The sequence below is a fragment of the Electrophorus electricus genome, chromosome 4 (genome assembly GCF_041902795.1).
Source record: "Electrophorus electricus isolate QZ-2024a chromosome 4, ASM4190279v1, whole genome shotgun sequence".
In the NCBI taxonomy this organism is placed as follows: domain Eukaryota; kingdom Metazoa; phylum Chordata; class Actinopteri; order Gymnotiformes; family Gymnotidae; genus Electrophorus; species Electrophorus electricus.
This window is the reverse complement of record NC_137500.1, coordinates 17,843,869-17,857,798: the sequence shown is the minus strand read 5'-3', so window position 1 is coordinate 17,857,798 and position 13,930 is coordinate 17,843,869. Positions and strand designations below refer to the sequence as shown.

At 37.6% G+C, this 13,930-nt stretch overlaps 1 protein-coding gene across 1 annotated transcript in view; it reads right to left on the bottom strand.

Annotated features, from left to right (window-relative positions):
- The window catches only part of zdhhc17 (zDHHC palmitoyltransferase 17), a 41,102-nt gene that overhangs the window by 16,898 nt on the left and 10,274 nt on the right, over positions 1-13,930 (bottom strand). The window contains exon 2 of the mRNA XM_035523491.2: positions 10,431-10,534. Within this exon, the coding sequence (XP_035379384.1) occupies positions 10,431-10,534 (104 nt within the window). The remainder of the gene's footprint in view (positions 1-10,430; positions 10,535-13,930) is intronic.

Genomic DNA, 13,930 nt, shown 5'->3' with positions numbered 1-13,930 from the left:
AAAAGCTCAAATAATATTCAGAAGCTTAAGATGGCATGAATCAGTGGAACACATTTGAAACATATGAATGAAATATTTTAAATTCTAGTGCTTAGCTGCTAAAACCATAAAATATGTGAAACTAGTCTCAGCACCAATTGCTGATTAGAATCACATTTTAGCACCAGCACACTCTTAGTACTTTTAGTACTTTTCACTTTTAGTGCAAGCTAATAACACTGCATTCAAAAAGAAATTCAGTTTGTATTTTATATAAATTTGATTTACTTGGTTAAGTATTTTTTGTGTCATCAGTTAAACAAGATACAGGACAAAGAGCAAAACGTTAGGTGCAAATAAAGAAAAATGAATTTACCCATTGGCTCTATTCCACACAGAAATATAGTTTGAATGATCATTTCTTCAGGGTTTGTGAGAGGTTATGGAGTCTGAAGAGTTGGTCTTATTTGTAAACTTGATCAGTGGGATACAATGGTATTGATTAATTTCTAACAAACTGAATAAGAGATTGAAGGTTTGGTCCTTTTTCTTTAAATCATGTGCATCAGAATATATTATTTCACCTCTATAAATGACTTACACTCTCCTAAAGGAATGATAAGGAAACCATCTTACAGGTATGAGTTTAAGAAGTTATCAAATGAGATTAATAATGCCTAAAATGCTATATTTAACAATAATATAGGACTAAAGCAAAACAAAACCTTTCTGAATACTTAGAAGAGAATGACAATAAAAACAGCAATGATGCATGATCAGACTCTACAATCTGTGTTTTGAGGCAGGAAAACATTTGTGGTATAAAAGTAAAAAATAAGTTATTATACTACATAAAAAAGTATATAGTAGAGTAAATGCTGAAATTGTGAAAAGAACAAACTTTACTATGGAGGAAGGGCCAAGGATTGATGCATCCTGCTTGGTGCATGAATGCTGACAAGTATATGATAAGAGCATAAATGTAATTTAGAAATAATTCTAAAACTGGGCCCATCGCATAGTTGGTAGTGAGAGTTGAAAGTTGGTAGTGTAGATGTTTCTGCACAAATCCCACATCACTTAGGGCAGAAAACATTCAACATGCTTATGTACAGAATGTTCAGATATGATAATATAGTGGCCTTATGGATCTGCTATGTTGGTAGAAGCAGAAAACTAGACACATTTGTTTTAATTTTACTGTTCCACTTGCTTTTACAATAAAATTAATATGGAGAATCTAACCTAATTAAGGATTCTTTATTCTAAGGTCTGTGTAGGAGCTGTAAGCTGTAATGGCTACTAAGGAGCTGTAGGAGCTGTAAGCTGTAATGGCTACTAATCTGGTAGACCTTTGTAGAGCTCTTTCTCTGAGGCAACATGCGGGCAAACAGCACCTTTTTTTGCAGTTTCCTGTCAGAAAACTAGCTAACCTGTTCAAGCTTAGCCACATGCCCAAATCACAGCACTTTTAATTGTTTTCAGTATAGGTCTGTCTGTACTGTGTGGTGAAGATAGACAACTTATCCCTCAAATAAAACTTTGGTCTGGTCAGGGTGGGCGTTCTCTCACCCCTGGCGCACAAATAAGAACCAGCACCCCTCTGGCACCACAATGCCTAGCAACAAAGCCATAAATGGCTTAGGTGATGGCTTATCATTCTTGCCAACTAAGCTTTCCCCCTTCTCTTCAAAAACTTTGTAGGTGTCAGTTTAGTCTAATATAAAAGTAGGGATCAGTGACTGTACAATCAGGCAGGGAATTCCCTGAATAAATAAATCAAAGTGGCCAAGATGTCTGCAGGACATCACCAGCTTCAAACATCCACACCGCGACAATAGAAGATCATCACATGGCTGACACCTTCTACTGCAGGCATGAAAAGCCCAGCACACCACTCCTTTTCAACATCTCACTGACGCCCAGCTACCCATTCAGCCTGCACTGAATATCTGCAAGGAAAATTCAACAACTCTTCAAAAAATGAAAATTGAAGGCGGCACCTGGCCCTGACAGATCGTCACCCTCCTGTCTGCTGGCCTGTGCAAACCATCTCACACCTGTCTTTACAAAAACCTTCAATAAAATCACTATAGCTGTGCAAGGTAAACTTCTGTTTCAAACACTCCACAATAACACCTATAACCAAAAAAGCCACCTCGCTGTTACCCGTCACCCTGAGCTCTGTGGTCATGAAATCCTTTGATAGACCGGCTACTGGCTAATCTGAGGGATATCACAACCCTCCTGCTGGGCCCGATTTAATTTGCTTAACAGGTCAATGATGCGGTGAAGATGGGCTCCACCTAATTCATCATTAACTTGAACACCCAAGAACTTAAGCAAGAATTCTATTCTTAGATTTTTGCTCAGCATTTAATCATCCCAGCATGACTACATAGTAAACTCATCCAACTTGGAGTGCCAGCTTCGATCTGCCATTGGATCACCTTCCTCAATGGCAGAGAGCAGCTGGTGAGGTTGGAAAATTCTCCTCAAGAACCCAGACCATCAGGCTGCACCTTCAAAGTGGTCACTATCCTAAAAACTGCAGATGACACCACAATAATCAGTCTCATGATGAATCTGATTGTAGACGGATGGTCGACCAGGCTGTATTCTGGTGCAGCCGCAGCAACCTGGAGATGAACATAGTGAAAACAGTGGACATGATAGTGGATTTCAGGAGAAGTCCCCCATATCTGCCAACACTTACCATCCTTGACAGAATTGAGTCAGCAGTGGAGTCCTTCAAGTTCCTGGGAGCTATAATCACCAAGTACCTGAAGTGGGACAACACCATCAAGAGAACCCAGCAAAGAATGTACTTCGTGCCTCAGCTGAAGAAGTTCAACCTTCCCCAGGAGCTAATGGTCCAGTTCTACAATCCCTTTATAGAATCTGTCATCACCACATTCATTACAGCGTGAGGCAGCTCAGCCACCAAGCATTCACATTCTGCAGCGACATTAACAGACTGCAGCGCATTATCAGGTCTGCAGAGAAGACCGTTGGTGTTAAGCTGCCCACACATCTTAAAATCACAGCTGACCTATCACAGCCTGGCCATTACGTGTTCCAGCGCCTTCACTCAGGACCGGCACTTTGTCCAAATAAGGATCAAAACAACCTGTCTACAAAGGAGTTTTTTTTTCTATATGCCATCAAACCCATGAATAGTTGAATACCACAATGCACAAAATTCCCCATAATATATATATAATTACACACAAACATTCCAAGGTGACAATACTTCACCTTTACCTGCCCCAATGTATTTATTTACTTTATCATTCTAAAACTGCATCTTCCAACAGCTGCACTCAGCACTCGTAACAGTTGAAGGTTTACAAGTATGAATGTGTCTGTGTGTGTACATGTGTGAGCACATGTGTGTGGTGTCTGTGGTACAAATGTCTCTTGTACTGTGTATAGGCAATTGTGTGGTGTGAGCTACTGTAACCTAAAACAAATTCCTAGTTTGTGCAAGCATACTTGGCCAGTAAAGCATGTAAAGCATTCTGATTCTAATTTGCATTATTCCTCATAATCAGTTCACTTGTATGTTGCTTCTCATGTTTAGTGTAAAAACACATCATTAACCACTCCTAATTGTGTTACTTATAAATCTTAAATGAACCAATTAGATAAAACATATTAAAATAGTTTGTAACTTCAAGAAAGTAGGAAAGGAATCAATCCATTTTTGTTCAATTGCTTCATCCTTCCTAAGGTTTGATAAGTTTGTAAACTTCCTTCTAAGACCATGAGGTAAAAAATTATTTAAGAAATATGACTATTTTATTATTTTGTTTAATTTATTCATGGTGAACCTCATTATAATACCTTTCAGGATTTTTTTCCTATCTTGAAAACAAAGGGCACTGAATGTGCATGAAGAATGGCATCACTTTATTTTGCATGTACCTAATACACATTCTGTTCAGGAGAGAGTTGAGATGAAAGATGGAAGGTACACAGAAGAGTGGGTGTTAAGAGTCTCTAAGCTTCCAGCAAAAATTCAGCGAGAAGAGACCAAGACTACTTTGTTTTCTTTGAGAATCCATGCAAAATCGCCTCTCGCTTTACTTGGTGTTCATCAGAATTTGCTCATCACAACCTTCTCATAACTTACACTTGTGACCAAGTAAAGCCACCTTAAAACTTCACTTTCTGTCAACATCAATCATGTGGCTGGTGAAGTACAGCTTATAAAACCACTGCTACCAAGACTTGCTTCTGAAAGGCCTCTGACTATCTGATAAAGCCAACTTCAGAAATCCAATCCAGGGGATCAAGATTGTGTCACTTTCTATCTGCCCACATTGCGCACACAGGACTGTGAACCCACAGTGTGGCCGAAAGAAGATTCTTTGTTACCTGTCCAGACAGGTTGTCTTTGTCGAGCCCAACGATTCACAAGGCAGACCTTTACTGTTTTACCGCATCATTATGTCATATGCTGATTTATAGTTTTTCCAGAAGTAAACATACCATCCAATTGTCCTGGTTCCGCAACATTCGTGGTGGACCTTGTAATTCGCACGCCTGTGCTGGCATGACTCTATTCGTCCTCATATATTTCAGAGGTAGGAGAACTGTAGCATTAGGAGTCTTGCCCAAGCACTTCTACTGGCATTAGTACTCTTTGCATTTGAACCCTAGTCTCAACCACTATGCTATCCAACTGTATAAATATACATACACAAACTGCACCTATTTTCTTCTCAGTTGCTGTCATTTGTAAGGCACAATTCTACATCCTATGCTGACAGGGGTGTCAAATTAGGAATGTTGTATTATACTCCATGACAAGTGACTTGACAAACCACGTTTTTTTTCTTTTAATTTTGTAGAGTTTGCCTAGGCTTTGAGAGACAAAATATTATTGTTGGAAGTTGACAGTATATTTACATTTGCACACCACTATGATGTTCGCTTTTTATTTTAAACAGCACCATTAACATGTTTATTATCACATTAATTATTTCATAATAATTACATAAAGGAAATCTGTCATTTTTGCTTTTTTGGTGTTTTAAGGGTCTAGTAAATTCCTTCCAGCCTAAGCACTCCAGCATAGCCACAGGGCCTCAGCATGTTAATGCAGCTGCCACCCTTATAATAGGGGACCACCATCAATAATGTGAAATATCAGAAATTCATAGTTCACTGTGAGCCCAATGTCAGTATCTGAGTTAAACGATAAACTGCCAACAGTACTGGTTGACCACATAACACTGAAGCAGCTTATAGTGCATGTTTGCAAGAATGATACAAGAAAGCAGGAGTCTGTGTTATTAAAAAGGGACTTTAATGACCTCCAACACAACTAGAAATCTCAGTGTTCAAACATTTATCATTGGTCCTCTGCCTGCATGGACAACAAATATTTTCTCAAGGCTACTTGGTTTAAACATATGGCTACACAAAAGTTGCAGGTTAAACAACATGAACTTTATTGAAAACTTCAACCCGTTTTTTGGAAAGAGCGAATTGTTTAGGTGAGTGGGACTACAAACAAACAAGACGGCTGTCAAATCCTTAAGTTCTCTGTTAATTTCCTCTCTGCGTAATCCATCCACCCCCCACCAGTGACGACATACTAGCACAAGCATCCAAGGACTAGATTCCACCATCAGATTTTATCACTCCAGAAGCATGACATCTGTACCCCCATGACTCTGTCCTACAAGTATTTAACCCCACCTGAACCTCCCAGCAACAATAGAGAAGTTGGTACAGACTGGGATGAGGCTTTCACTTTCACTGTCAGCCAGATCTCAGATCCAATGTAAAATCTGACAAGCTCCTCCTCCGCCTCAGTGTCCACATTAAGGAGATTTTCCCAGTTCCTGCCGTTACATTTTTGCCAGCAGTACCTTTATTCAAAAGAAGCTTGGACCCAGCTGTAAATTTCTGTAATCTTTCCCATTCCGGTGCTCATCAGAAACAGAAAGTACATCTCAGATAGAAAATGTGGCAAGTCTGCATTATGTAACATATGAGCCACAGTGTTATTAAGATAGCTCTTCTTAATATTAGGTCACTCATGAACAAATCTCATTTAAGGATTTTATTATAGCCCATGGCCTTGATTGTTTTTAACTGAAACATGGTTAAATGACTACTGCCACAACCGTATTAAATGAGTCAGCACCACCAAACTTCAACTTTATTATTTACAGGTACATCTGCTGTATTTAATGGCTGAAGTAAAACTGTACAACTGAGGTACAGCTGCTCTATTTAATGATTCTTTCCTTCATTTACATCATTTGATCATGTCTATGCAGTTCTGACAGGGATATAAAAATATTACTTGTAAGGGGTCAAAGGCCTCCAAAGTACAGTACAAATTTTATTGATGAATTTACAGCTTTACTATCTTACATTTCCATTGATTTCAAACATTTTATAATTGCTTGGGATTTTAATATACACATTGACAATCCCAAGGACAATTATGCCAAGGAACTCTGTGCCATATTGAACTTTTTGGTTCTCTCTCAGCATGTGGCTGGGAGTACACACTGTCATGGTCACACTCTGGATTTGGTTATATCAGAAGGTCTCAACATACTTCTTAACTGATATGAGGGTGTTATCATTTAAGGATGTAGCTTAGTCATATCATTACTGTGTTCTTTGATATGTGGGCCTCAGAACACAAGACCTGATGTGTCAGTTTTAAGAACAGGTTTATAAATGACAGCACAGCTACACCTTTGTGAGCAAAATGAGCATGACACCATACAAATCATCTGGGTCTGTTCATGCCTTGTTCAACTCAAAAGTTGTTAGGTGTTATGGAGGAAATTGCTCCATTTAAAGCTAAAACTACTTCAGGTAAACAAACAGCACCATGGAGAAATGCTACTGCAGTTCAAAGTAATTCTCAATCTACCAATGAGCCTGTGACTAGGCCATCACCATGTAAAACATTCATGAGAATGTCCAAATTTAGTGCAATTAACAATTTTGTTAGACACAGTGAGGCACCTTAAATAATCTACATGCAGCCAGGAGACCTTACCTACTACCTTTTTAACTAATAGCAGACCTCAGATAGTAAACACCCCACTTGTATCGGGTTATTTTCATAACACAAAACTGCAGCGGTGAAGTCTTTATTTAAAAGGACAACTTGAAGCAACTGGGTTAAATGATTACAGACCTCTCTCATATACATTGTTTATTGGGAAAATCTAATTGTTTTCAAGCTACTTTCCATTTCCCATATGCAACTGGTTGTCTAGATCAATTTCAGTCAGTTCTGAACTCACAGTTCTGAAATCTACTGAGTTCTGAAACTGCTCTAATCAAGGTAGTTAATGTCATTCTTTTGAATAAAGATTCATGGAAGCAGTCTGTTCTACTACTACTTAGTGCAGCCTTTGATACTGTGGACCATAACATTCTTATAAGTGGACTTGATTAGTGGGTTGGACTCTAAGGTCCAACAGTCCTAAAATGGTTCAATTCATACCTGCAAGGCAGGAATTATATTGTTGAATTATATTATTGAAATAAGGTTTCTGAAAGGCTGCTAGTGAAGTGTGGTGGTCTCCAAGGTTCAATTCCTGGGCCACTCCCATTTAATTTATACATGCTTTCACTTGGTCAATAGACTCTGGTCTATTGTACCATAACTTCAAAGATTTACTTTGGCCAGAGGAGGATGGGCCTCCCCTTTGAGTTTTGGTTCCTCTTAAGGTTTCTTCCTCATTCTCTAGGGAGTATTTCCTTGCCAATGTTGGCCCTTGGCTTGCTCACTGGGGGCTTGGACTTGGACATTTGTAAAGCTGCTTTGTGACAACATTTGTTGTAAAAAGTGCTAGATAAATAAATTTTGATTTGATAACAGATTTTATTTGGTAGTAGCCATGAGAAGGGCAGGGGGGGCTATCAAATTACTTCACAAGTGTTCTCCAGACACAAGCTGTGTGATTGGATGAGGATGCTTACACGAAAACAGATATGTCATTTTCCTTATTTGGTTTGGCACAGCCATGCGCATAGCAAAACATTGCTTTGCGTTCTAAGCAAGATAAAGTGTTGCGCGTGTGTGTTGCTGTTTGGCAAAACTGATGAAGTCATAGAAACTGTTTTTATGAATAATTTTGATTGCCAACACTATTGGACATCACAGAAATTTAGAGGGTTATTTTAGCTGAAGTTTATGAGTTGTTTTGGTACAGTTATGAGCTGGAAGCTGAAAGACAGTTCAGTGGCTGCTAGCATTGACTAGCTATGATGTTTGCATCGCAAATCACAGGTTTCCATTCACTGCTGGAAACATTTGTAATCTTGCTATAAATTGTAAATATAAATATAAAATCACACCATTTCCTTACAGAACTACATTATTTACAGTATTACAGTATTTTCCCCAACATAACTTTTTGGCCTAATAGCAATGAAGCTAATATTGTTTGGCCTTTAACAATGAAACAATGAAACTAATATTCACTTTTAGTAAGTTGTTGAACATTGTTGTAATGTTTTTACCAAAAAGAAATTTCTTGCAAACTTGATGTATAGTGACTGATGACTGCGGATTTGGAGAGGATTTTTGGACACTTTGGAGATGTCTAGGACACCTAGTGGAAAATACCATGCATCTCCTAAATAATTTCATGTATGTGCTCAAAAGCATTATTAGACAAGACCCTGGTGAATCAGGAAATGTAGAACATGATTGAAAATTAATCTCCAGCATCAAAATACACATAAACCCCCAAAAATAAAGGCTTTAAAATTTTTTGAGAACTCAAAAGAGCAGTACCTGCAAAATGAACCAAGCATCTGTCAGACCTATAAACCTTTTGCAAAGATAAATAGGCAAAAACCAAGAATTGAGAAATAGCTGGGTAAAAAAGCATTTATAATCTGTGACATTTGGCAAAGGTGGGTTACTAAATACTAACCATATAGGTTGTGCAAACCTTTGCTTCTGGCCCTTTTCCTTTTGTTATTTTGAAACTATAAATAAAGGAAATAAAGTAAAGTAATCTTGCTTGAAATATTAAAGAAACATCATCTTTAACTTCATAGGTTTTGGAAAGCAGGTCTTCTTGCACTCGCTTACATTTGAAGAGTAAAAGAAATTTGAACTGGGGTGCCCAAACTTTTGCATGCATTGCTTACCAAAGTAAGTATTTTACTGGTTTTACTCTTTACAGTAATTGTCATTATATAAACAGTACTGCCTCTTATCTTTCACTGTTCAGATAAAACAAGCATCAAAACAAATACATGATAAAGTAAACTTGCTGATAATCCAAGCTTCTTATCTTTGACAATTATTTCTACCAAGGCTACTTTCCAACTTTATTAATGTTATATTGGCCATGCATCACTGTTCATGTAACTGCTCAGTTTTTAAAGATCTTACAAAGAATCACAATATAAAAACACATGTTAAGACAAAGGGCTAGGGGCATTTAATAACATTTAATTAGCTATGAACTAATCATGAGCTAGTTAACTTACTCAGGTCACTGAATCTACATTAGCTAATAACCGTACATTTATTTTCTTACTGAATTATTCCCCTGATTACTGGCCAAAATTAGTTAGCATAGCTAGTTAATGTAAGCCATCATATCTGATAGTACAACACTATTTTATGTTAATGTTTTGAAACCTTTTTTGAATCCATTTTTTTTCATACATTAACTGTGATGCTTGTACTCACGAATTAGGCCATACCTAGCATAGAGGCCATACTCAGGCCACACCTAGCAGGTAGCCATGAAACCTGTATGGCTATTTGCTGACTGTACAACAGATGTGGCACCAAAGTAGCTGCTAATGGATCACCATTTTGCATGGCTCTCAGACTGACCCATGCTGCAGCCATTCAGCAACATGCTCAATAAGAACTTTAACTCAACATGGAAAGTGTATGTTGGTGTGTTTATGCACTCAGTCATAGTTTTGCTGTAGTGCTGTGAAGCATTTTCGATTTTGTAGTGGTGCTGGTGTTTTTGGTTTTGCTGTCGTATGCTCCGATTCAACATTTTTTATTTTTTGCATTTCTAGGCCACTGGTCATGTTTAACACATTTTACTCAAACAGTTCAGAATGGACAGTCTTCGACAAAACTTATCAATAGAATTAAACTAATAGGTTATTACACCTTATTGAGAAAATTCACCTCTGGACTTCACCTTTTTAAATTTTGTTAAATTTAGTGATGAGCACTGGCATGCAGATAACAGCACTCCATTATATTAGGTATATTATGTGGCAGTTGTCAGCAAATATTTCAGAAAACTATGAAAAACTGGAATGATAGTCAGTGCAAAAGCAAGTTTAGTGGGGGTATTGGATGAAGGACCCCATAGTTTGGTATTTGGTCCTGGGACCAAAAACAACTGTCCATGGAGTTCTCTGCAGTTGTTTGTGTGCACGTGTGTATTTTGATGTAAAAGAATGCAACTCACTGGGTGGCTTTGACAATATCCCAGGTGCTGTAGTCATCCACATGGCTCTTGCGACTAACAGTCTCACTGTAGCCATGGTTATAGTGACCCTGAGGCTTTAACTCCTGCAGAGAAAGAGATTTAGTGTTTGAGTGTGCATCTCAGCATTGGAGAAAAAAGTAGATTGAAAGACTTGTACTCTAGGACTGACTCTCTGAATCTCTTCTGGTAATCAGGAGCAAGACTCATTACATACCATCTTGCACACATTCAGATATGAACACCTGATATCTATCAGTCAACAACAGAGTATGTGAGTAAAGCAGAAACTCCTTCCTTGTAGAATTTTACAATTACTTAGGTCTGGGTTATCCATTTCCAAATGCTCCTTGCTCATGGAAGAAATTGCACATTCAATATTCACTCCCAAAGTTGGGCAGTAGCATAGCAACAAGTAGTATAGCCCTTTAACCATGCTTTGCTATGTATTGTCTCTACTTTGTAAATCAAGTACCTTGTGCCCTTTGTACCCATCCACCAACTAGGAGAATAAATTGGCACTGTGTATAAATTTGTATTTTTATTTATATATATATATATATATATATATATATATATATATATATATATATATATTCATATTCCTTCCCCCCCCAAAAGTTGATTACTAGCAGATAAGACCAAACAGTGTTGTGTGGCATTTTTATTAGGGGTTCACGAATGTGGTGCTGAGTTTGTTAGGATTTTTCTTGAAATTGCTCAGATTTTTCTTATTACTCTTTTTCTTCACTAAATGTTATAGGCTGCAAAGACCATATGGCAGTGGAACACCACAACTGAAACTGGAAAGATAAAATATTTGTGAAATTTCACATTGAACACTTAGGACACCTAAAAGGGGTGTTAAACATTTGCATAATATGCAAAAGCTACTTTTGTGAACTAATCCTAGGGTGTTCATTTGAAAATCTACATAAATTAATTTCAAAAACATTCACAAATCTTATCTTCAATCATTAAAAACACCGACAATGGAAGTTTGGTGGCGATTGGTCAAATTGTTCAGATATTTTTACCAATGTACACAAAAAGGGTACCTATAGTTAAGAAGAATGTATACATTAGAATGTCCATCAATAATTTGCACCAGGCTGGCAAAAGATGCACAAGCACTACAAGCTTACATTTAATGTTATAGTACAGCATTAAATTCTAGTAACTTGTGTATTGAATCAGATTGTCTAATACGAACCAGACTTAGTGGAGGGCTTAAACATGTCCTGAATATGTATGATAAGTCCTGTTTAGACTGAAGTAGGCATTGCATATTTTTCTGGTCAAAATATGCGGAGGTCAGATCTGTGCAGGTTTGGACATTATAACAACATCCCCCACATTCCCACTGTTTCTTGACTTACACAACCTGACCATCAGAATGTACTTTATGTTGTCCAGTCATGTCCCCATCCTTAGTGACCATCATTATGATTTGTACTTAAATTCCAGTGTACTTGTATACACTGTGTTCTGCCATCATCTTCCGTTGCCATGTCTCCACTTAGGTGTTGTACTACAGTACAAAAGGTGAAAAGCTTGCATTTAATGCAATATATTAGGTATTAAATAGTCACACTATTCTTCAGGTGATACACAACCCCACAAGCCTTGCAATTACTCTTACAAGATTAAATTCCAGTAGATCTGGCATGCTGCATTTTAATGTTTCAGTTTTTTGTGACGGTACAAAAAACCAAGAACTATACTGTGCTCTTCTAATGGCCTTCATTATGTTATGTGACCACAAGTATATTTGGGTAGACAGATGTACTGTATTGCTATGTTGTGTATTGCTGTTACTGGAGGTCAGATACCTGGAGGTTTGGTGAAAAAAGTGCCACTTTGCAATATTTTAAAGTTTTAAAATGTACAACTTTACATCTAATGTGGAAAATTGGTGACAGATCTGTGTGATGGATAAAACATTACAACCATATTTGATATGTATTAAATGTTTTTTAAATGTGTTTTTGCAAAGACAATACCCTTATGGACTTTGAGCTTGTACACAAAACGTCCTGCAGTTTTTTGTTCACAATCCATAAATGGATGCAAATTATATTCTGATTTTGCTTGTAAATTTATTCATTGTCACAAAACATCCTCAAACTTGCATTTATACATGTACCTAAACATATGTGAGAAATATTGATGCAGCTGTACTCTCAAGTGTGAATTAAAAAATGAAACAAATTTGCTGAAAAATTCAGTAATTGCCACCAAACAAAATGAAACTGAATTTAGTAAAACACTAATGTAAAACATCAAAACTTCCAGTAGCTACTGTGTAATTGGAAGGAAATAAAGTTAATGGCCAAGATGAACAAAATGAATCAAAACGAATAATGACAATTTTAATTCTACAATAAATGCAACACAGATTAAAATCACTCCATACATAGTAACAGTGTGGTAATGTCACAGCATGGCTAATTCTACAATTTAGTTCTATGTACCTAGAGTAGACAGGTGTTCTCAGTCCCAAATCCAGTACTCGTCTCCTTCAGAGACACTTCCACAGCAGCTTGTGCCGGACCACAGTCCAGCTCCTGTCCAAAGTACATCTCTTACTCATTACTATTACTCTTCCAAGTCATTATCGTCAGAGTCATCATCCCATGTAGCGCTTTCCTCTCTTTTCTTGGAAACACTTCCACAATTTTTGCACAGACATGAGTACAACAATCTTGCAGACATACAGGAACATCTTCCTGCCTTCCATCTTCCTTGCTTGCAACTGCAGTGGACTACCTGCAACACACTTTTAGGAGCAGGATGTTTAGTCATCCAGGTCACTGTCAACTTTCCATCCTGAAGGTGCCATCCATTGCCAACAGGTGAAGGAACATTTTCCGAGTCTCTTGTTATTGCTGCTTGGTACAGGGCGTCACTTTTCATGGGCATAGATAGTTCTGGCAAGGCTGATGTTGCCATGCAGAATGCTTTGTAACTGGCATTGCTCACATTTTCAGCTGATGTCTGGCCATAGAGGTGGCACACATTTGCAAGGTATCTGCAAATATGTAATAATATGCAATAACTGCTGCCCATATTTGTAATGGTCTTTTGCCATGAAAAGTGCTTGTTCTAATAATCTATATGGTAAATCCCTCTGCTGATCTACAGCAAATCACTGCCACATCAGTATCAGGGCTCTTGATACAGTCTGATGTCCCTGCGCAAGAATGGAAAGAATGGAAAAGATTTTATGCACCATGGATTTTTCACAATAGCTTTTTTTTTTTTTTAATATAGTGTACTACCAATTTACAGATCAAGAGCATTTGACCAAGCAATTTCACAATTTATTTATTGCTTATTTTTCAAGAGAGATCGATCCGATTACAAAAGATTGATGAAATATCCTCTGCCTTGCAATGAAATCTTCCTGGTTCCTGCTACCAGTTCCTGCACTGCTGCACATTTTATTATAGTGAGTTACTGAGCCAAGAGTGGTGCAGTCT